The sequence below is a fragment of the Colletotrichum fioriniae genome (assembly GCF_027942845.1).
Source record: "Colletotrichum fioriniae strain IMI 355084 chromosome Unknown scaffold_8, whole genome shotgun sequence".
NCBI classification, from domain to species: domain Eukaryota; kingdom Fungi; phylum Ascomycota; class Sordariomycetes; order Glomerellales; family Glomerellaceae; genus Colletotrichum; species Colletotrichum fioriniae.
In genome coordinates, this window is record NW_027076844.1 from 89,871 (window position 1) to 111,662 (window position 21,792).

General features: G+C 53.9%; 7 protein-coding genes across 7 annotated transcripts; 5 read left to right on the top strand and 2 right to left on the bottom strand.

The window, feature by feature from the left end:
- Positions 1-84: 84 nt before the first annotated feature.
- On the bottom strand, positions 85-1,827 carry OST3 (oligosaccharyl transferase subunit ost3/OST6; the record flags this gene model as incomplete). Its single annotated transcript, XM_053192318.2, has 5 exons — positions 85-269; positions 321-676; positions 735-835; positions 902-1,426; positions 1,822-1,827. 5 exons carry the CDS (start codon positions 1,825-1,827, stop codon positions 85-87), a joined length of 1,173 nt encoding a protein of 390 aa, XP_053050082.2.
- Positions 1,828-2,015: 188 nt separating this feature from the next.
- On the top strand, positions 2,016-3,950 carry N0V96_006851 (uncharacterized protein; the record flags this gene model as incomplete). Its single annotated transcript, XM_053192319.2, has 3 exons — positions 2,016-2,051; positions 2,106-2,390; positions 2,451-3,950. 3 exons carry the CDS (start codon positions 2,016-2,018, stop codon positions 3,948-3,950), a joined length of 1,821 nt encoding a protein of 606 aa, XP_053050083.2.
- Positions 3,951-4,695: 745 nt separating this feature from the next.
- Positions 4,696-5,969, top strand: MRM2 (2' O-ribose methyltransferase; the record flags this gene model as incomplete). Its single annotated transcript, XM_065757845.1, has 6 exons — positions 4,696-4,776; positions 4,842-4,892; positions 5,077-5,418; positions 5,497-5,625; positions 5,685-5,846; positions 5,898-5,969. 6 exons carry the CDS (start codon positions 4,696-4,698, stop codon positions 5,967-5,969), a joined length of 837 nt encoding a protein of 278 aa, XP_065613368.1.
- An 819-nt stretch (positions 5,970-6,788) lies between these two features.
- Positions 6,789-7,060, top strand: N0V96_006853 (uncharacterized protein; the record flags this gene model as incomplete). The annotated part of the gene is made up of 2 exons (XM_065757846.1): positions 6,789-6,883; positions 6,976-7,060. The coding sequence occupies 2 exons, from the start codon at positions 6,789-6,791 to the stop codon at positions 7,058-7,060; spliced, it is 180 nt and encodes a 59-aa protein (XP_065613369.1).
- A 5,510-nt stretch (positions 7,061-12,570) lies between these two features.
- Positions 12,571-13,725, top strand: N0V96_006854 (uncharacterized protein; the record flags this gene model as incomplete). Its single annotated transcript, XM_053192322.2, has 1 exon — positions 12,571-13,725. The coding sequence occupies one exon, from the start codon at positions 12,571-12,573 to the stop codon at positions 13,723-13,725; it is 1,155 nt and encodes a 384-aa protein (XP_053050086.1).
- Positions 13,726-13,996: 271 nt separating this feature from the next.
- On the bottom strand, positions 13,997-14,915 carry N0V96_006855 (uncharacterized protein; the record flags this gene model as incomplete). The annotated part of the gene is made up of 2 exons (XM_065757847.1): positions 13,997-14,793; positions 14,816-14,915. The coding sequence occupies 2 exons, from the start codon at positions 14,913-14,915 to the stop codon at positions 13,997-13,999; spliced, it is 897 nt and encodes a 298-aa protein (XP_065613370.1).
- A 1,337-nt stretch (positions 14,916-16,252) lies between these two features.
- Positions 16,253-19,829, top strand: STU1 (suppressor of tub2 mutation; the record flags this gene model as incomplete). Its single annotated transcript, XM_053192324.1, has 3 exons — positions 16,253-16,836; positions 16,894-17,796; positions 17,849-19,829. The coding sequence occupies 3 exons, from the start codon at positions 16,253-16,255 to the stop codon at positions 19,827-19,829; spliced, it is 3,468 nt and encodes a 1,155-aa protein (XP_053050088.1).
- Positions 19,830-21,792: the final 1,963 nt, after the last annotated feature.

Below are 21,792 nucleotides of genomic sequence, written 5' to 3' on the forward strand. Positions count from 1 at the left end.
CGATGGCGAACAACTCGAAGCCAGGCGAGGAGTTGCTAGCGCAGGTGGTTGCTTCCGATAGTACCGGCTTGTCAAAATGCATCCTTACATGAAAGGAGGCAGAGAGAAGGGGTAGCCGCCGTTCTTAATGCGGAAAACGCTGAGAAGGAAGCTGTACATAATGAACAGAACACCACCCCAAGCCAGAACAGCAACCTGCTGTCTCTTGTTGTCGCCGATACGAGGCACCTTGACGGTGAGAGAGATGGCGCAGAAAGCCAAGACACCGTCTACTTTTAATTAGCTTTTACACTTGATGTGGAGGGGGAGTGTAGACAAACAGATAGCAGCAACGATCTGGGTCTCCAAACCGAACTGGTTCTGGAATCCACCGGCAAAGTAGCTGATACCACCTCGGCCATCTCCAGCCACGTAAGGAACTTTGCGGATATGGTTGAACATGTGGCCACTGGTGAAGAGCAGAATGGCAATGAGACTGATGGCGGCCCACAAGTTGCGGTTCTGAATGACGGGAAGGATGTAAGGCGAGGCAGTGACGAGGACGGTGCCGAGACCAAGGACGATGGTGATGCTAGAAATCCATCGCATCCAGTTGATCGGGCGCTTCACCGGAGGGTGGGGTCGGTCAGTAAGGTGTCTCGACAGCCAGGCATGGACCTGTTCAGCAGACTGAGGTCTGTTTAAGTCGTTAGCTTATACTGAGAGGTACTCCATTCCAGGAACAGGTAACTCACCCGCTGGTGAAGTCATATTGCAGAGGATCAACGGCAGCAACAGCGTGAGGGCCGATGGTGGGCTGGAACAGGAGCAGGACGGGGGCGGTTTGGAGGCCGAGCTGATAGTGATCGTATTAGTTCTTGGCCGAGTCCATTGTACCTGATTTTGGGTTAGGGTTTCCTACCGACATGAAGACCTCACGGCCATCAGAGAAATCGAGAGTTCCAAAGAGAAGGCGCGACTCGCCCTTCTTGTCGCCCTTAGTCCAGGTCTTACCCAGAAGATCCCATTCCGGCTGGAACTCCCGGCACAATTGGCAGCCGAATCGGTTCTCGAGAGCGGTCAGAAGGACTGCAACGGTGTAGTCGCGAGGAGCAGAAGTCAAGGACTTGTAGCTAGTATCGGCAAGCTTGATCGGGGACGAGGTAAGAGCCTTTGCGTGGAAATCGTTGAATCGTTCTTCGGGGGTCTTCTTGGCTGCAAAGGCTCCGGCAGCGAGAAAGGTTCCCGCTAGGAGGGGAGCGAAGGAAGTGCATTTTGAGGAATGCGTCGGTAATTTAGACGCAACAAGAGCTTGGGAGACGATTGAAGGGTTGATGATTTGGCCAATTGGCCGTTTCTGGTGATATTGAAGTCGGGCGTGCGTAACGAACTGGTGCGCGCCGCGAGTGTCGTCGAGATGCCGCACACTGAACTTCAACAGCTCGAACTGGACAGCTCTCAACAGCGGCCGACAACCCACAGAGAAGTGGGTCGAGTCGCAAGCTTGTGTACGTACCATCTCGATGCTGGCTTACCTAAGTAAGGAAGGTACCATAAGGCACTAGGCTGGGCCGGGGGTATGGAATGAAGACACGGCCGTGGCTGCCGGGGGTAGCTGGTTCGGATATTAGTTCTTCCTGGACACGAGCGGGTGCCCTGAACTTTCCCGGTGTTATGTGACCCTGAACCGTTTACCGAGACATCAGCGTAAGGCACCTTAGTCCAGAACCTGTGGAGACAGTCTGCCTGGAGCGGGGGGCACGGCGTCGATGGACTAACCAGTTTGGGAACCATGTTTACCTTGCCAATTGGTACTCCATTTCAAAGTCAACCCAAACACACCACCATCTCAACATCGACACCGCGAACCACAATCAATCTACGCGCGGGCATCCATACTGTCGCGCATTGCGGTGAAAGAAGACTTCTGAACCACAATAACGTGGCTTCAAGCAACACAACACCTCTTTAGGGGCCTCCTAATCCCACGCGTCGACGCGCTTCCAGCGCAGAAGCAACTGCACAACACCGCCATTATGCCTTGCAAGACTAGGAACATGGACTCGGAAGAGGTAAGTCTAGTAGTCGGTTAGTAAATAATGGCGTGTCTCTAACTACTCACATAGAGGGCCGCTGCGGCTCACGAACTCGAGATGAAACACCAGCAACATATCCACAAAGCACAGCTTATTGTCAAGGAGGAAGACACGCGAAGACAGAAGGTCACCAAGCAAGTTCTCCTCGACGAGAACGCGACATTGCGCCAGCAGCTTTCCGAAAGGGAAGTGCAAATCAACCAGTTGTCCGAAAAGTTCGACCAAACGCGCAGTGACCTGGAATCACTAAAGGTGACAAATCGCGACCAAGACACGCAGCTAAAGGCTCAGAAGAGGGAGTTTGGTCACATCAAGGTTGGTGTGAACGCTGATTCGGCAACGCCCGACGAATTATCCTAACTTCGAATGTGTCAGGCCGAACTCGAATCCCTTAATAGCCTGTCCCAAGATTCTACGAAAGTGCTTGCAGAAAAGCTTACTCTCTCTCGGGAGCTGAACGCTATGAAGCCTGAACTGGAGCATCTACGGTCGCAAGTCGCCCACCAGCAAAACGTAATCGCCGAAAAACTGGAATTAGAGCGTCAGCTGAATATGGCTGAAGTAGAGTTGGCTGCCGAGAAACGAGCACGGGAACAACAGACGGCACAAGCGGAGGGCGGCAAATCGGCCGAAGACGAATTGAGACGCAGACTCAAGGACGTCGAGAAGAAGCTGACGACAGAAAAGCGTGAAAAGGAACAATTGCAGGAAGAGCTTGAGGCTGCTGTCTCAGCCGCAAAGGCTGGACAAGAGAACAAGAAGGCGGAACGCGAGTCGACTCAAAAGGTTCAAGAGATGGAGAGGATGCTTTCGGTCGAGAGACGGGAGCGGGAAAAGCTACGGAAGGAGCATGAAATGGCTCTTTCTGAGGCCCAAACGCAGAACGAGATGCTCGAACAGCGCCTAGACACGGTCAAGTCCAAGTTGCGCAACGCTCAGGAAGAGTTGAAGGCCGTCCGTGCGGAGTTGGTTGCTCGACCGGCAGCAATACCGAGTGCCCAGCTTCCTGCGCGTGCAGGAGGCGCGAAGGCGCAGGCCGGTAAGAAGCGAAGAGTTGAAGAGGTCACCATGAACGACATGAGCCTTGGCACGCCAGAAGACATCACTCGCGGCAGGCGCCCTGCTAAGAAGAAGGGTCTTGAGCAGACGATGTTAGGCGAGAAGTCGCTGTTCTCCATTACTCCTTTCTTGGCCAAGTCCAAGACGCTCAATGTCGAGGATGCCGTCGCCGAAGAGGACGAGGAAGCTGATGTCAGCTATATCCCTCTGTCCCACCAGTCTCATTCTCAAGAGGTCGAGATCGATACTGGGGCCGAGGTCGAGATTGCAGATGCGGCGGAACAGTTGGAGGAGGTTGAAGAGCATGAAGAGTCCGCGGATAAGCCTGCTCCCACCAAGACAACGAAAGCAAAGCCGAAATCAAAGAATGATGGCGAAGCGAAGAAGCCCCGTGGCCGACCAAAGAAGGCCTTGACGGAAACATCGCCAAATATGCCTGTGCAGGGGGTCTCGGCTGCGGCTGACAAACCTCACATTCCGTCAAGTACTCCTCTTGAGCAGGTGCTGGAGGAGCCAAACTTTGATGAGCCAGAGAATCTGGCACCCGCAAAGGCTGCCGCTGCTAGCAAGGGCGAACAGGAAGTGAAGAAGAAGAAGCGCAAGTTGGGCGGTGAAACGGCAACACTTTTCGATGATGACGACGGCGAAGTGCCTCCCGCTGCTGCCAAGCGGCCTGGCAAGGTTGGCATGGGTGCCGGCAGAGCTCTCGGCAAGACTCATCTTAGTATGGTGAGGAACGCTGGTGCTTTTGGCACGAAGTCATTCTCGCCGCTCAAGAAGGATAGAAGGGGAGTCGGCGCCAGCTTCCTGGCATGATTGGCTTTGATTCATTTTGCTTTCAAGCGAATAAATGCTTTACCTCGGCATTTCAGCTCAACGGGAGGAGTCAAAAGGGGCAATGCATTGGCGGCGTTTTGGGACGGTTATTATTACGTTCAGGGCTGACTAGTCGGTGAGGTTTATGTAAAGATACGGTAGGGGTTTCCAAGCACCCAATGAATAGGCCCGACGCGGTTGCCATTCTGCCAATATTTGCGCCCTTATCAATAATTCTCATTGCAAATATCCGTGTAATCAAGTGCTTCGACGGCTTTCAGTTGTGCCTAAGTAGATGTTGGACGCTTAAAGAAGTGAAGCCAATACTTCGTCAAAACCTGAGGTCGCCTTAGAGTGTTACCCCTGGTCACGTCCGAGAAGCTTGGGCCAATCAAGTTTCTCAGCTCACCTTCATTTGCAGAAGCTTCCCTTCGACGTCTCTCATCACTCATTTCATGAACATCGAGCGACAAAACGACTTTGAACGCTCAAACGTGCTTAACCCTGCCGACTCTGACTAATAGTCTTGACGTGCCACATGAGAATTGAGGAACGACGCTCAACCTCATCCCAACCACCATTGCCACAACACATCCGCACAATGTCAGAAGCCGCATATCGCCCTCTGTGGAGCGCTGCATTGCATCAGCCCTCTTTCAGCATATTCACAACATGCAAACAACGTCGAATAAGCTTTCCTGGGATTTTGCAGATGCGCGCATCTTCTTCTAACTCGCGGTGGAAGATGAGGCAGGGTAAAGACTTTTTCGCCCGCGAGGCCAAGGTGCAGGGGCTTAAGAGCCGGGCTGCGTTCAAGCTGCTAGAGGTATGAAATCATAAAATATTGTTTAAAATTCATTCTAGAGCATATCATGGTAACAAAAATTGTAGATGGATGCCAAATACAAGATATTCCGCAAGGGCCAGACGGTAGTAGATCTGGTAAGTCTCCGAAAATGACTTGACGTCCCTATCAAGGCCAGGATTCATTGAGGCAATGAGGCTGAGAAAGCGATGAAGGGATATGCTCCAGGGAGTTGGTCGCAGGTACGTCAGCTTCTAAAAGCACTCCCCGGAGGAGCGGAGAGTCGCGTTGGGGGGCAGAACGTATAACATCGCCATACAGGTTGCTGTCGAGCGGACGAAGCCCAATGGCCAGATCCTGGGAATCGACATCATACCCGCACAGCCACCTAAGGGTGTCTCAACGATCCAAGGCAACTTCCTTTCACCCGATGTCCAGGGTATGGTGAAAGACTATCTCGAGCGAGCCAGACACCGCAAGAAGATCTCGTCGCAAGCAGAAGAAGACGAAGAATTAGAGAATGATGAAGATGACCTGTCCGCGGACAGCGAAGCTACAGTCATTGAGGAGAAACCGAGCTATATCGACATGGAAAGAGCAGCACCCGAAATTCCAAGTACCGCCAAGGATGGATCGGAGGCTAATAAGGGTCGGTTGGTGGATGTGAGTCTTTCCCATTGTTCTTCCCTCATCACCCACCTCGAGATGTTATCGGACGTTGTAGACTGACGTGAGAACCAGATTGTATTGAGTGATATGTCAGCACCTTGGGACCAGACCAGTGGATTCGGCGTGAACAGTCTTAGTAATCCCTATCATAGGATGATGAACACGAGCGGCATGGCCTTCCGAGATCACGCCGGAAGTATGGTACGTATTCTATCCTTCCCCTCCTGCCGTCTGCAAAGTTACTGAGGTGAGAAATCAAGGACCTATGCGGAGCGGCACTGCAGTTCGCCAATGACACGCTTAAAAATGGCGGGCATTTCGTCTGCAAGTTCTACCAAGGCTCCGAGGACAGAGATTTTGAAAAGAAGTTGAAGACCTTGTTTGCCAAGGTCTTTCGAGAGAAGCCAGAGTCTTCTCGCAGTGTATGAATAGAGAGCCATCTTGTGTGCGGGATTACGCTGACTCGTTCACAGGACTCAAAAGAGGCGTACTTTGTCGCACTCAGAAGGAAGGGAAACGTAAGCTTGGAGAGTGTCGACTTGTAATCAACTGTGGGATGTGTACGAGTATGAAGGTTAAGAGAAATTGTGAGCGTTGAGTCGAGGGTACTGCCATGTTACGATGTGTAGGGCAGGCTGAAGACAAGTGACTGTAGAGCTATCACGGAATACGAATGGGACAACTGGGAAGGGGTCGGTCATCGCTAGTTGCCCCAGAACCTTGCTACAAAGCGATAGGATGGGGGACAGGAACAATACTCCGGAGTCCGGTCTAGCTCCTTTCAAGACCAAGACCCTATGTTTTTGCTTGGTACTTGAGTGAGTATGTAGATAAGTTTGGGGATACACTGTGACCGAGTGGCCCGTAAGCTAAGCAATATGGGGTACCATGCAGGCTAAATGAGCGAATGACTACCATCCCGCGACCAGACTCGGGGTTGACAGCCATTCCCAGTTACCAGATCAAATTCGAATATCGCTCATATCGGCTTCCCTTGCCCTACTTGCCTTAGCAGTGGACCTTTGCGGAGTGGACCACTTCCGTGCAATAGTCCTCGTCCCCGAATCGGCGAACCTCAAGGTTCGCCAGTGCTGGGGCCTTTTCTTCCGCGCGTGTCTGTCGCAAGTCTAAGCGGGTGGCCAACAATTCTGGATAAGTCGGCAGCCCTGTTAGTGTTACGAAACCCCTTGATTTGTAGTATATAAACAAGCTGCTGGTTCCTTCATTCTGCCTTGATCGTCTCTCTCCGAACTGTATACCGCTTACTTCGTATTCCAGCAATCGTCTTACACCAACTGCGACACTCGAAAGCCAACCGCAGCTCACGCACCACTCTCGAGCATCCTCTTTCACGATCTTCAACAATGCCTTCCGCCGATGCCCAGAAAGGTCACCTCCAGACCGTACTGGAGAACAAGGGCATCCGTTTCCAGTTCAAGACTGGTAGTGCCAAGTATGAGTGCCATCTCCAGGACCGCTCTACGTAGTGAGTGAAGCAACCGTGCTCAATCTCTGGAATGTCTGACAGTTCGCACTAACACGGTCCCCAAGCGAGCGCACGAAGGCGACGAGAACAAACTCTACCGACTCACAGACCAGCTCATCGTCTGCTTCGACCGTCAGCAGCTCCCACTAGAAGAAGGCTTTCAACATCTCTTGACCGAGGAAGTCCGGGCAGGGCAAATGATCTTGGATAGGGTGGTGCCTGCATACGGCGATGGGGCAGGATAGTGAAAGTCCATTACTTGTTTAAAAGGCGCAATCACGGCGTTACATGGGCACGGCACATGGAGGAATAGAAAAACCCTAGAGGACCAACATCGTACCTTTGGGCGGAGTCGACGGCAAAGATATTGAATTCCACAACACCATACTCGGGGGCATGCTATCCGTCAACCCCGGTGCTCATGTCTTGAGGCACACATCTGGAAAAAACGCCGGTATGCATTGGAGCGAAATGGCGAAGGGCGAACACAGGGTCTGCAGGGAGGTTTGAAAAACATTGGCGTGTTACGTATCGAACAAGCAGCGCGCAGCTGACATTTTGGCTTTTTTTTGGGGTTCTGGTTTTTTCTTCGGGAATTAGATGGACTTCAATGAACTTATTTTTCCATGTCTCCCACTCTCAATCGCATACTGTGTACATCATTCGCTGACCAGATCCATCGAACCCATCAAAAGGACCCTTTCCCACGGGTAGCCTAACATCCGGCACTTCCGGAGACTAAAGTCAGCGAGAGCGAATCCCGATCCGACCACGGAAGCTCTACATGGAATATACGGCTGCATGATATTATTGAGAAGGTCAAACGATTTAACCCCATGTTGACTCCGTGGATTTCGTCAGGCGGACCCTGATTCAGACGGTGGGTTGACGCCTTCCTTCAGAGCACAGCTCTATCAGACTTCTAAGAGCCAATGGCTGTCGCCTGTTCGTGAGCAACAGTCATCCCACGGCACCGGTTGGGCGTTATACAAGTTGCTCCTTCTCCCGCTAATCTTGAGCCCGCTAGAACCGTGGGCGGCCATATTGTATATGCATACTGTAGGGCTACATTAGCCCAACGTCTGAGCGGCGAAGTCGCAATTTGGAGAGTCTCCACCGAAGAGCACCGAGTCGGTCCCGAGGACTGGTGGACACCTTAGAGCGGCAAAATAAGAGAAGAAAAACGGCGGCCAACTGATTCCTATGCCTGTCGGGGTCGGTTTTGCTGGACCGCCGACTTCGTGGTTTGCCAGTCCTTACGCCCCAGTGTGAACGGTGTTCAAGCGATCCGTTGCTTCCATCGCCGTTCGCCGTTCGCTGTCCGGCTATCAGATATGTCCGTGATCCGGCGGACGAGTCTGATATGACGCTTCTGTGGCATTTCTACTCTCACCAGTGGCCGTCTGGCTTCTAGTAGCTAGCATGTCGGATGGCACCTATATGTCAGTCGCTAGTTGCCAAGAACACCGTGTCACGGGGACGGACTTCTTGGCTCTAGAGATTGAACGGACCGATATTGAATTCTTGTAGTCACGCGAGACGATTTCAGGGCGCCATCGGCCTTGGAAGGGGCTCAATAAGTAACATATCACTCCTGCGGCGAACCTCCCTCCCAAACGCTGGTGAATAGCACTTGCTGATACAATGTGAGCTCTTGACTGAAATAAGAAATTGACCTAATGGATTATTTGAAAGTATATGTTTTCCGCCGTCGAACTCGTATACAAGTCTTTCAGGTCAATGTTGCATTAATTGGAAAACAAGTGATGTTTGGGCAGGCTTAGATGAAGTAGGCCATCGAGCAAATGTCGATTAGAGATAAAGGACATTCGATGTAAATTGGGGAATAAGCTAGCTTCCAGCCTGAGAAAGATTTATTTCTTGCGGTCATCTCTACTCCAATCTAAGAAATCGTCCATCTCAGCCTCATCCAATCTCACGATATGTTCCCATCCCCAGGCTGAACCCACCACATACGACCATACCCATTGGAAAACTCGGGATCCCGTCCGCTCTCCCATAGATAAGCCAATGAGGGCCGGATTAGTAGTTGGGTCGGTGACGACCAGCGAATACCTGGTGTTGTATGTTTTTGAAGTTTTTGGTGGGTTCACGATGGTCGTAAGTGGTGGACCCACGCCAGGTTTTGCCACCCGTTGACTACACATCGCGAATACTTACACAAGTAGCCGAGACATATTATCTTTCTGCCGCTTTCTTTGTCTTTTAAATTTGGACGTTCCTCGAATATATTACGACACTCTCGAACAGTTCCGAGCTCGATGTCCACTGGGTGATTTAGTATGTCTAGAGCAGTGAAGGATAGCTCACAATCAACTTGAGGAAAGCATGTCTTAGTAAGGTGTACGGCCAGAAATTATAACGTCAGAGAGGTATAGCCCCTAGCTCACTGTGATCACTGGTGGCCGGTTGCCCTACAATGCCTTGCCAGATTACTTGAATCAGTAAGATCATTTCGGTATTGTGGATGTCGCTGAACGGGAATCTCCATTACATTCTTTCCTCCTCGCCTCATTAGTGACGAGGTCAATGTCCCTCAACGTCAGCTTTCCAAGACTGCACAAGAAGCAGCCTCTATAGACATATGAGTAGTGCGTTGAGTCTTGTTAAGGAACAGATGCGACCAGATTCAGCGAGCTCCCGTGGTTGTTATGTAGGTTACGATAAATACGGAGAGTGATACCGACTTTTTCTTGGAAATTCTTTGCGGCAATCCGGCGACTATCATGTTGCCAGAGAGCTAGTACCAGTGGGTGTGTCTATATATATATATATATATATAAGGTATGTATGAAGATGTCGATAACCCGGTGTATCTCGCGGTGAGAGATGCTCATATTATAAATGTTGTTCGACGATGTGCAATTGGCAAATTTTCCAAATAGCATTCGGTGTATTTTCTCGAATTCGTCAACTTTAGTTCGGAGGCTTATTCTATTCCAGTTGCCAAACCTACCCTTTTACAATCTCTCCCAAAAGTCGGTGATTGCCCCTCGCCCTGGAACCCAATATCCTGGAAGCTTACTGGTAGAATGCTGGTTGTGTCACGTCTTACCTTTTCCCATTTCGTTCTATATCTAATACCTTAAGCTCAGTAGCTGTGCAGCCAGAAACACCTACTTGCTTGCTAAGCCAGCCTCATGTCACTATTTGGCGCCTTCGTCTTTGGAGACCTTTTGAGTTCGCCTGGTGAGACTACTGAGGTATGGTCTTCGACAGTGCTCATCATCATTCACCAGAAAGGAGATTGGGAATTTAAGCCCGTATTTCCTGAGTTGTAGCCTCAGCGAGTACGTACACTAGGACTCACGCATTGTGAGTATATTTATATGAAGACCTTCCAGCCACAAATGTACGGAAAATTGTCGCTGATAAATTGTCGGCAGGGCGATTGGGCCGTGCCTGCGATGAAAGTTGACTGAAGTATTTGCTTGGACGGCGTACTCTTGATTTGGCCCTCCGGATGGGCTGTTGGACCGCTCTGCTGACAAGGTTGTACCAAAAATCGGAATTGCAGCCGGAGCGGGGTGGAACAGTTCCCGGAGCCGACCTGCTGTACTCCTACAAGGTGGGTCACCATGTCCGGATTCGGTGGCATGCCGCGGCCGGTGGGCGGCAGCACCAAGCACAGATTGCGAAAGCAAGCACACTAAGGTAACGTAGGTAGCAATTGCAGAGCAAGGTAACTTCCTCTAGATGTATACTGATGTACATCAAAAGAATGACTGAAATCCTCATCTTGCAGCTTGATGCAGTCATCTTACACTGGCGGATGACGTCCAGCCTGTAAAGCTGCGAAGCACCAAAACCGGCCCGGTCAAGAGGAAAGTGGCTCTTTGAGAAAATACATCGATCGAGGAAATCTCCTCAACGTCCTACTCAACAAACCATTGCATGAAGTACTACAGCATGTTATCGTGACGACCGTTGCTTGCACACCGACCTTGCGTTAGCGAGTCACGCGGGCGATTTGGCCCTCAACCCCCGCCAGATTTATGTGGGACATGCGCGTCTCGTTCTCGACCATGGAAGGGCCCTTCTCGGCTAGGGAAAGTTGTTAATCGCTCGTCAATTACCAGCTGGGTGTTCGCGCCGCGGATCGGTCGCAGTCTCGCGATACCGACGGAAGGATGCCGCGATCTGGAGGAGGAGGAAGAGACTCCCAGCTTGACTGGGAAACAATAAAAGACGCCATGCTTCCTTCAGCCAGGCGCAGCTGGAGGCTCTGGCAAATGTGATGAAGCATGCGGTGGGTGGCAACAAGTCAAGCGACGTGAATGGGTGCCTGGATTGCCATGCGGCGCCGCCCCCAAACGTGAACCAACCCAAGACCCATCAAGCACGCGCAAGCGTCCCTCTGGGTGACTCGTTGAACGTTTGACCGCACGCCGCGGACTCGGACGATAGTGTCCATGCCTGTCTCGCGGCGAGGCGGACCACGAGGCCTACCAAAGTCAACCCAAAGTCCAACTGTCACCATCTTATCGGTGCTAAGCCATTCGGACGCCCCCTACGCAAGTCACGTCCAGGGATCCCCCGCCAAGTATGGTCAAGCAGCAGCGGGCTATTGGTTGGACGTTCCAGGCCTTCCCCCTTTGCGGCAGCCCTGGATCCAACTTTTTGTGAGGGCAGAAGAGGTACTCGGTCTAGAAGAATAGCAGAACGGGGCCACCGAGGGCGCTCGTCAAGGTACTTCCAAGGCCACCCAGGGCATCCTGCCGACCTATCTCAAGGTACCTGATGCGGCATACCTACCAAGGCCCATATGGAGTGAGGGAGCTCGAACTTCGGTAAGGGGATACGCAATCCCCCCAAGAGAACCCGCACCACACCGCACCGTTGTAGGGAATTGGCTAGGTAGGTAGCTACCTTAAGGAGAGAAAAGGTAGGTAAGAAAGGTACCATTCCATGTAGAGAGGTATCTAAGTCGCCAGCCTGCCGCAACGCAACGCAACGCAACGCACCCTTTCACTTACACCATCTTTCTTCCCTTCCCTTCCTTTACTTTACTTTGCTCCGAGTACTCCCACTTCCCTCACCTACCTTACCTACCTTACCTTCACACACTCTTTCCTCTCGCATTTACAACCTCTGGTCAATAACTTGTTTTCGAAGTGCGTTTGGCCTGTTGATCAGAGGTTGCTCGAAATGCCTGTGCCAATCGCCGCCAAAGGTCAGTGACATTCATTTGTACAACCTTGTCGCCTCCTCTCGCTTCCATGTACCGTACCGCCCCTCCGTCTCCAATGGATGGAAATCCCCCGAGTCCCCCCATGCCCGCAACCCCCAAACACCGCCCGACGATCTGCTGTTCTGCTATTCCCTCTGGCCAACACTACCTTACGGATACACGTACCTACACTACCCCGCGTCAGCGCTTCTTGCGAATCACGTTGCTTTGCCTGAGGTGGTCAGGCCTGTGGCAAATGGCCTCCAGGACCACGCAATCCCACCTTGACTTGTTCAGGCGCGTGGCCAATTTAGAGCTTAACAGTTTCGTTCCTCGGGTTGTTATTTCATCTGTAGTCTTATCCTCTTGCAAAGTTGCAACCAACCTGTTTCGCTCCCCTACTAATTACCTCACCGTTTCTCGCCATTTCATTCATTCTCTACAACTCTGACTGCCTCGACGCTTGACGATGCCTGGTGTTAACAACGGTGCCCTGGCTTCAGCCGGCATTATTGCTGTGTCTGTTGCCGTTGCAGCTGCTATTGCAATTTACGAGTCGCCAGAGCTTCAGCGATATGCCAACGATGTCCGGAGACGCATCGCCATGGCCTTACACTCTTTGGGAGAGGGTTTCGAGCCCAACGACCGCCCGCCCATGTTCAACCGACCCGAGGACGCCCAGGGTTTCCTAGAGTCCCGTGGAGGCGCTGAAGCTGGAGTCGACGCCGATGACGAGACCCGCCGCCGCCAGCGCGAGGAGATTTTGTACTGGAATGCCGTGGCCTTGGCCAAGAAGGAGAAGGAGAGAATAGAAGCTGAAGAATCCGGATCGCGGGAGCTGCCGCCACCAGGCCCAGCGCGGGGCAGGTCTTTCGACGACTTTTTGCATGAGGACAAGAGTGGCGAGAAGGGATCTTTCGTTTACAACACGGGTGCAACCACCTACAACGACGAGGGACTTGTCCGACGCCGTCCCGAGGGTGTCCGCGGCCTCAATGCCTCACTTTACGCCAACCCTTTCGCCGACGAGCACCAGATTGACCAGGAAGATTTGCCAGTCATGGAGGAGCCCAATTCTCTATCTCCCGCCCATGATGAGGCCGTGTCAGACATTTACAGCGCCACCACCCGCGACGCCGACGAACGCCCCCGAGACATTGCCGCCACCATTGCCCAAATGCCCCCTCTGGTCGACGTCTCTGAAACTTCATCCCAGTCTGAAAAGTCCACGACTCTCGACCGCGAGCTCGGTGCCGACGAGTACATGACTGCTGGCCAAGAGAACCGCGAAGAAGCCTATGCCTCCATCCAAGCCTGGGCACAAGGGTCCAGCCCCTCCAACTTTTACTCACCGCTTCCCATGTCGCCTCCCGTACCCATGTCCGAGCCCGAGCTCGTTAGCGAAGGCGAACTCACACCCACCGATTCGGCATCCCTTGCAGGTTCCGGCGAGGACGTCGCCAATGACGCCGCTTCGTCTCGAGCCGGTGACAACAGCCGTTACTACGACGTGCTGAGTGAGAGCGAGGGTATGATGACTCCCGCGAGCTGGTCCGAGGTTGGAAGCGTCGTCAGTGAGAGCGAGACCCGCAGCGAAACCGCACAGGCTCGTGTCCACGCATAAGCGCGGCTTCTCTTCAATTTCTTCTTTGGTATATCACAATCGATTCGGTCAGCTCGCTCAAGTACGGCGACGGGAATAGCAGGTAGCAGGGACAGGCGCAAAAGGATCAACAGGACTGGGAAACAGGGCACTCATAGATTTTGGGCGGACAGGCACATGATTTGAAATAAAACCTTTAGTTTCCAAGTGCATTTGTGTCCGTGGAAATCAAAGTAGCAAATGACAGTAGCGTAATTCCTCATCTACGTTTATATGGTATTGAACCAGCTCTTCACTGTGGAACCTCATCGGCAGCTCGGATCCTCCCCAATCTGACATCATCGTCTGAAATGTCATCCTTGTTCACAATCACAGTCTCCTCCTCCTTCATCTTGTCGCCGTAATCCTTCCACAGCTGCTCGACAGGCCTGCCCACAATCTCGGTCCAGAACTCTTTCTCCTTGTAGCGCTGGGTGCGAAGCTTCTCGTTGATCCTCCGCACGGTGCCCTTGCCGAAGCGGCCCTCGAGGTAGTCGAGGAAGTAGCCCGTGTGCTGGTAGCCTCCGTCCCAGTTCCCGGTGGCGTCGCGCTTCCAATGGGGAGGGCTCAGGTCGGCGTTGAGGCGAACCCAGTCGGCGATGCCCTCGATCAGCCCGCCCGGGCAGGTTCCCTGGGCATTATACTGGAAGCAGTGGACCATTTCGTGGGTGAGGACGCCCATGATCTCTGCGGTACGGCGGTCGGCAGGGATGCCGGCGATGTAGGACATGGAGAAGTGGATCTCTTTGTGGTCGTCGTCGAGGTCGGAGCCCGTGGTGTAGGCGACGCCGCCCATGGGACGGAGGATGAGGGTGACGGAGCGGGTTGGTGGGACGTGGGTTGTGTGGTTGGAAGGGGACTCGTAGAGGAGGGTGAGGACGGACCGGACGGCGGTTGCGAGGGCGGTGCTGGTGTTCACGGCGGAGAGGAAGTGGGCTGCGGCCGGGTCGTTGAGGTCGCGGATCTCGAGGCGGAGCTTGGGGAGGGAAAAGTCCGGGACGGGACGGGGGTGATTGCTGGCGCCGACGGCGGGGTTTAGCGGTTGCTGATCTGATGAAGACTTGAGGTGGACGGGGAGCAGGGGTGGCGGCAGGGGCGCCGGGGCCGGGGGCCGGGGCCGGGCCCGGTGGTGCCTCGGAGGATGGGGTTGATTCTGGGGCGGCGGAAGACATGGCTGGGAGAAAGATGGCGATGGGGTCGGGGTTGGGCGTGGTGTTTGGTGGGAGGACCATCTGTGAGAGAGTGTCCCGCGAGGGGCCGCGAAGGGGGGTTTTGAGGGGAGGCAGTAGCTCGAGATGATGTGCCCTACGGATCCGGATAGTTTGAAATTACTTAAGTAAGGTACCTTAGCACTTAGGTAGCGTGAGGTAGTGGCGGTTAGGCAAGGTCGACTGATGTTATGGGATGCAGGTACTTTGTTCGAGTTTCAACGCCAGAGGTAAGTGGTTGCATGCGGAAGCGGATGCTGGTTGTAATACATGCTAGCACGTCTCGTACAATGCATATCACGATTTCGGTTTCCAGAGGTTGTATAGACACGGGGTGAAACGCTCCTCCCTTTATGTCTGGACGAGGGAAGGAAAACAGGAATTTCCTTGAGCCCACCTCACCTTGACGGAGGACCCTGTTCCATAGGTACGCCGTAAGGTGCAGGAAACATGACAGGCAACTGGAGCTCCCGATCGGGGGACCTACCTTAGGTGCTTAAGTGCGTAAGGTAGTGTACTGAGTACGTAGTACTTGTAAGTTGTAGGTGCTTGGGTGGGAACGTGCCTCCCCCGCGGCTGCAGGGGTTAGGGTCCGGGCCCCGTGGCTGCCCCCCTCCACTCCTCCCACTCCTCACTGAGGTGCCCTGCTCAGGGCCCTCTCACGATAAGCGGATAAGGGACCTAGCGCGGCTTCTCTTAGCGTCCCGCAACACCGCAGGAGCGGAACCCCCAGCCAATGGTCGCCCGAGCTGGGGCTTCCATTGCTGGGTGCTGCTGGTGCACGGGACAACCTGCGATGCCCCTTTGTTGTTTGGTTTCGAGAACGTCAACCGCATCCATAAACAACAACCCCATTTTGCCCATCTCCATTCTGCCACTGCTGCCACCTGCGCAACCCGGCCCCAATCTGCCACATTCTTCGCACTGGGATATTCCTCCGTGCTGCGACTCGCTTCCCAAGGCATATTTGCACAAAAGTTGTAAGCTTGATTCTTCTGCCGTACCAGTTTCAAACGATATCACACACCCCCCCTCCCTTCCATCCCCGGTGCGCTAAACGATTCATGCCCTCGCTCATCGTCGACCTTCCCGTCGCTCGACTGTCCTGACTGGCTGCCTACCCGCGCGCGCGCGCGTAAACTGTCCCATTCGTCCAAGCTTCCTCTGTGACGACGACGACGACGACGACGACGACAAACGACAACACCGTTGACGACGATACATACAGACAACTTGCTGACACTGCCTTCTACTCGCACCAGGCACAATCCACCCCGAGCCCAACCCTCGTTCTGCGGGGAATGGCGGAAAAAATCACCGAAGAACAGGTCGACGACCTGCTGAAGATCCTCCGCAGCGAGGCCAGCGTCGATCAAAAGGTCCAGCACGTCACCGGCATCAAGTCCGGCATCAAGCAGCACAACGTTCCCGATGTCCTCGTTCCACAAGTTTTCGACGGCCTCCGTACCGCCTCTACCTCACCGCACGCGGTCCTCGTCAACGCCGGCTTCACAGCCCTCAACCACCTCCTAACAAGACTATCGAGACAGGAGCCAAAGTACATTGCCAAGGATGCGAAACACACACTTCCCCTGGTCATTGACAAGCTCGGCGACCCCAAGGATAAGTTCAGGAGCCTCGCATCGCAGGCACTGACCACCATCTACACGGCCGCCCCCATGGACGTCGAACGCTCCGTCAAGAATGTTGCCATGGTTGGTAAGAACCCGAGGGCAAAGGAGGCCAGCATGCACTGGCTATTGTACATGCACCAGGAGCACGGTACCCAATTCCGCGCCTACGTCCCGACTCTCATGGAGTTGCTCGAGGACGCTGATGGCATGGTGCGCGACGTCGCTAAGAGCACTGTCATTGAGTTGTTCCGGTATGTCTTCTGGACGCGGGTTCGATCGCATAATTCGTGCTAACTCATGTAACGCAGGAATGCCCCCAACGCGGCCAAGTCCGACCTCAAGAGACAGCTAAAGAACTTCAATGTTCGTCCGGCCATTGAACAAGCCATCGTCAAAGAGCTTGCGCCCACGGCAGCCGACCGACCAAAGACTCCAGGCCTCGACGCTCCCGCACCTGCCCCTCGACCGAAGCTCGCCGCGAGTGTATCTTCCATCGCGAGCGAACGCCCAGTCACTCCAGCCCCCGAAACCCGAAGCGAGGTCGAGCCGTCATATGCCAACACCCAGCGCGAATTAGACGACATTTTTAGGGAAATGATGACGTACTTTGAGGGCAGGGAGTCGGAGCAAAATTGGCTGAAGCGCGAGGAGAGCATGACAAAGTTGCGCAGGCTGATTGCCGGCAATGTCCCCGAAGACTTCCCTGACGCCTTCATGCTGGGTCTGAAGGGACTACTCGACGGAATCATCAAGGCCATCACCTCGCTACGGACCAGTCTTTCAAAGGAGGGCTGCAACCTGGTACAAGATATCGCCATGACTTTCGGTCCCGGCATGGACCCTTTGGTGGAGCTTCTTATGCAGACCTTCATCAAACTCGCCGCCGCAACGAAGAAGATTGCTTCCCAGCAGGCGGATACCACAGTCAACATCATCATTGGCAAAGTCACCTATAATTCGCGCATCATGCAGCACATCTGGGGTGCATGCCAGGACAAGAATGTCCAGCCCAGAACGTATGCCACTGGTTGGCTCAAGACGATCCTGACCAAGGAAGCACACCACAAGAGCCATATTGAGCACGGCGGTGGACTGGACCTTGTCGAGAAATGCATCAAGAAGGGGCTCAACGACGCGAACCCTGGCGTAAGAGAGCGCATGCGTGCCACCTTTTGGGTGTTTGCCAAAATCTGGCCATCCAGGGCAGATATGTAAGTCGAGAGTGCCCCGATATGCCATGCGTCTTACTGACAGGGAAAACAGGCTTAAGGATACGCTGGAACCGACTGCGCAGAAGCTCCTCGATAAGGACCCCAATAACCCCAACGCCCCTAAGAGGGAGGTTGAGGCGACACGGGCTAGACCAGGCCTGGGCCTGTCAAAGAGCACAATGGGCACTGGAAAGCCGACCTTGCGTGAGACTATGATGGCGCAGAAGAAGGCGACGATGGCAGCATCACAAAAGTTGCCGCCTCGTCCGGGCTCTGCAATGGCCAATCTGTCTCCCGCTCGACCACAACAAGCGACGTCCAGCTCGTCGAGCGGCCCAGCGCCGTCCGCTAAGCCGACAGCCTCAGGAGGCATGTCTGTCCGACCCATGAGACCAACCAAGAGGAGGCCAGAAATGGCGGCACGGCCCGCGACGGCTGGACCCTACTCAGTACGCACACATGATGGACCCTCCGCCGAGGCATCGAGTCCCGAAAACCCCAAGTCTAGGAGCACCACAACGAGGCCGAAGACCGAGGCCTCCCCGCGGAGAGCTCAAAGCAGGCCTCGTGCTGCAACATCTCATGCGTCACCGGGCGCCAAGTCAACCCTTTCGAAATCTGTTTCTTCTCCTCGCGACTCGCCTCGCACAAGTCCTGCAAAGCCCAAGAGGATGCAGACCACGATCCCGACAAGTAGCCCGTCCAGGGACAATGAAGATCTTACACTAGTGGTGCCGAGCCTCGGGAGCTTGAAGTCGACTCCAACTTTGGATCGACGGCAAAGAGCCGCGACAGAGGAGCCAACAGTACCCGATTTTGAGGCAGATGCGCCTGCGGAAGTCTCGGCGGATATTCCTTTGCCCAAGGCCGAGCCAGTACAAGAAGCATCTCCTGAGCCCGTTTCTGAACCCACTCCGGAACCTGCCGAGCAATCTCAGGCAGAGCCTGAAGACGAGGGTACTATTGAAGCTCCAACTGAGACATCACCCGAAGCCCCAGCGGCCGAAACTGAAGAGGCACCGGTTGAGGAGATCCTGGAAGCTCCGGCTGAGGCTGTGGCGGGAGGACTCGCCCCCTCTCCTGTTATAGAGGAGATGGCCAAGGCAGAACCGGAGCCGGTGCCTACAAATGGACTCAAGGTGTTCGAGGATCCCTTTGTTGATGACGGTACAACTGCCAACCCGGATATCACAACTCCCGTTCTGGAAGACAAGCCCGTAAATGAGGTTGCTGTGCCAGCACCGAGCAACGGGTTTGAGGCCAACGGCACTCCCGAGACTCCCGAAAAAGCCCGTCAGACGTCGAGACTGCTCGATAGTGGTGTTACGAGGGTCAAGGCGAAGTCTTTGGACGTCCACGGCTTCAGGAAGCTGCAATCAATTATCCGAGATAACAAGGCTGTTTTCACGGATGAGAAGTTCGAGGCGCTGCTCCGCGGACTATTCGAGTATCTGGAGTCACCTCTAGAGACCCTTGCGCCGGAGAGGGTTCAGGATGTCAAGGCACAGATCCTCGCGACGATCAAGCTGTTGCTTAAGAAGGAACGGGACAATTTCCAGCCACACGTCTCACGAGGCCTCGAGTCTCTCGTATCAACGCGCAGCGCATATGACTCACGCACTCGCATCGTCAGCGGTCTCGAGCTCCTCGCAGGAGAACTTGTGGCTCTCGGAGACCCCCCTGAGATTATTGTAGTCATGACCAAGCTTCTGCAAAGCAAACAGGACACTACGATCGAGGGCAGCCGCTGTCTTGCTACAGGTCTTCATGTTCTCAAGGAGCTCCTCGACAAGCGTACCGGCTTCACGCCCTCGGACAACGAGCTCGCACAGCTTGCCGGTCTCGCCGGCCGCTGCCTCGAGTCAACGGACTCTGGTGTTCGCATGGGCGCTGTGCAACTCTGCGTTGCTCTGCACGCTCGGATTGGGGATGCGCCGTTCTGGGAGCTTATCAAAGGCGCCAAGGACGACCCGAAGAATCTCATCACGTACTACATCGCGAAGCATCAACGGGAGAGCAGCGTCGGAGCTTAGGTACAAATGCACGATATATAACGTCGATACAACATCAAGAGATGGAGCCTCGCTGCAGGAGTTGAAATATGGCGTCGGGAGGTGTGGGTGGTTTGACGGGTAATACCTCATGGGCCTGGGAAAAAAAAAAGCGAAAATGGAGTTTCTATTGTTTGATTCAAGGGGCTGGGCAAGGAAAGGGATACGGAAGGCCAAGCTTACAGGCGAAGGCGAGTTTCTCCTTTTTGGGTTCTGCGTAGTTTACATCTTGGAAGCCTTTTCTTGTATGCCTTCTTTGTAGCTGCTCGGCATAAGCTGTGTACTGTACCAATATACTTTCTATTCTATTCTGATGAAACTCCATTTTTTCTCGGCATGTTATGTGGTCTCTCTGTTGCCGACGGCCAGTCTGGTCCCCTTCTTAGGACAAATCGGTATTATGCTCACTCCTCGCTCACCTGGATGCCCAAGTCTCGGGACCAAGTTCCTCGGGCCGGTTTAGAAGGGGGTGTTGCTCGAGACCGGCGCGAGATTTCTTCATTCTTTGGTAAGGTAGAGAAGGGGGGTAGCAGCCTGGTGGTATTTGGATGGAGGGGAGTGAGACGTGGCTGGGTCGAAACATGTCATTCGTTCAAGACAGAAAGAGACAAAAGGATAAGGTAAGGTTAGGTCAGGTCCAGCCAGGTCTGGTTAGGGCTGAGGTTGCAGCAGCACATTATGGGATGAGATGACTTGCACTGACGTGCCAATCTGCCTACGCTTGAGGGCGTGCGTAAGCCTTTGGGATGTATGATGTCTCTTGGACACGGATGCTCGGGCACACACACACACACACACACACACAGAGAGAGAGAGAGAGATCTTCCATGTCTCCGCTGAGACCTGCGATCATTGTCACTGGGGAAAAAAGGGGAACATGGGACGGAACGGGGGGTTGGCTTGAACGCAGAGAAAGAGTAAGTATGGCCTGCCTGCATCAGGTTGACTAAGACCATTTTCACTTGTCAGGCCATGTCACACCCACTGGGCAAGGGGGCGCCCGGGCGATGCGGGGAGACCTGTCAGAGAAACTCTGTTCGATGGGGTTTTTTGGTTCAGCTCTGCACAACATAGCAACCGTTTTTGGCCCACACGAGAGTTGATGGGAGGAAAAGGGCATTGATGAGTGATGGCGGACGCATGAATGCTGGCTGGAGACGGGGTTGGCTTGCGGGCTTCCCCCAGATCCGTGGGGGATATTGGGCCAAGAGGGATGTTCCAGGAGGCAGTTCCCCCCCTTTCTCTTTTTTGGAGAAGGTGTCTTTATATGGTAAGAAAAAAAAAATTCAAGTCTTCCCATAGGTGTTTCTATCATAAGGGTTGTCACTCAGCCATATTTGTGTAAAGGCAGTCCTAATCTTTGCATTGGGGGCTGTAGCGAGGTCGGCAATCGTATGACGTGCGGCGACTCCGACTGCTGCTGTGAAACGGGGGGCCCGTCCGGAGAGAGGATGCAACTTCGGAAAATAAGCCCACGGGCTGCCGGGCGGGCGGCGGCGTTGAGATTTTGGAGGTGGGAGGGCCGGCCGCATGAGAGACGGCCGTGCAGATCCTTGGACGCGGCTCTCCGGGACTTCCAGAAGCAGCCGCAGCTCTTTGATTGACATACTGGGTAGTAACAGATCTGGTCGGCCCGGCTGAATATGTGCGGCGAACCCGAGTAATTGGAAATATGTCAATTATAGCTGACGGTTCACCAATGACACTATGGACGTGCAGTAAAGCCCTGGTAATGATTGGAGTCTGCAATTGCCACGTTTCCTCATTCGAGCATCCCGTAACGCCATGTGCTGTCCCCGTTGCTTGGAGTCATGCAACGCCGACGCGAGCTTGTCCCTTGGACAAACCGTCCAAAGTTCTCAAGGGGAACGGAAGTGAACTCAGCGTGATCGGCAATCTGAAAGCCCAAAAGTGGACGGATGATTGGGGGAGAGGCCAGGAGTGT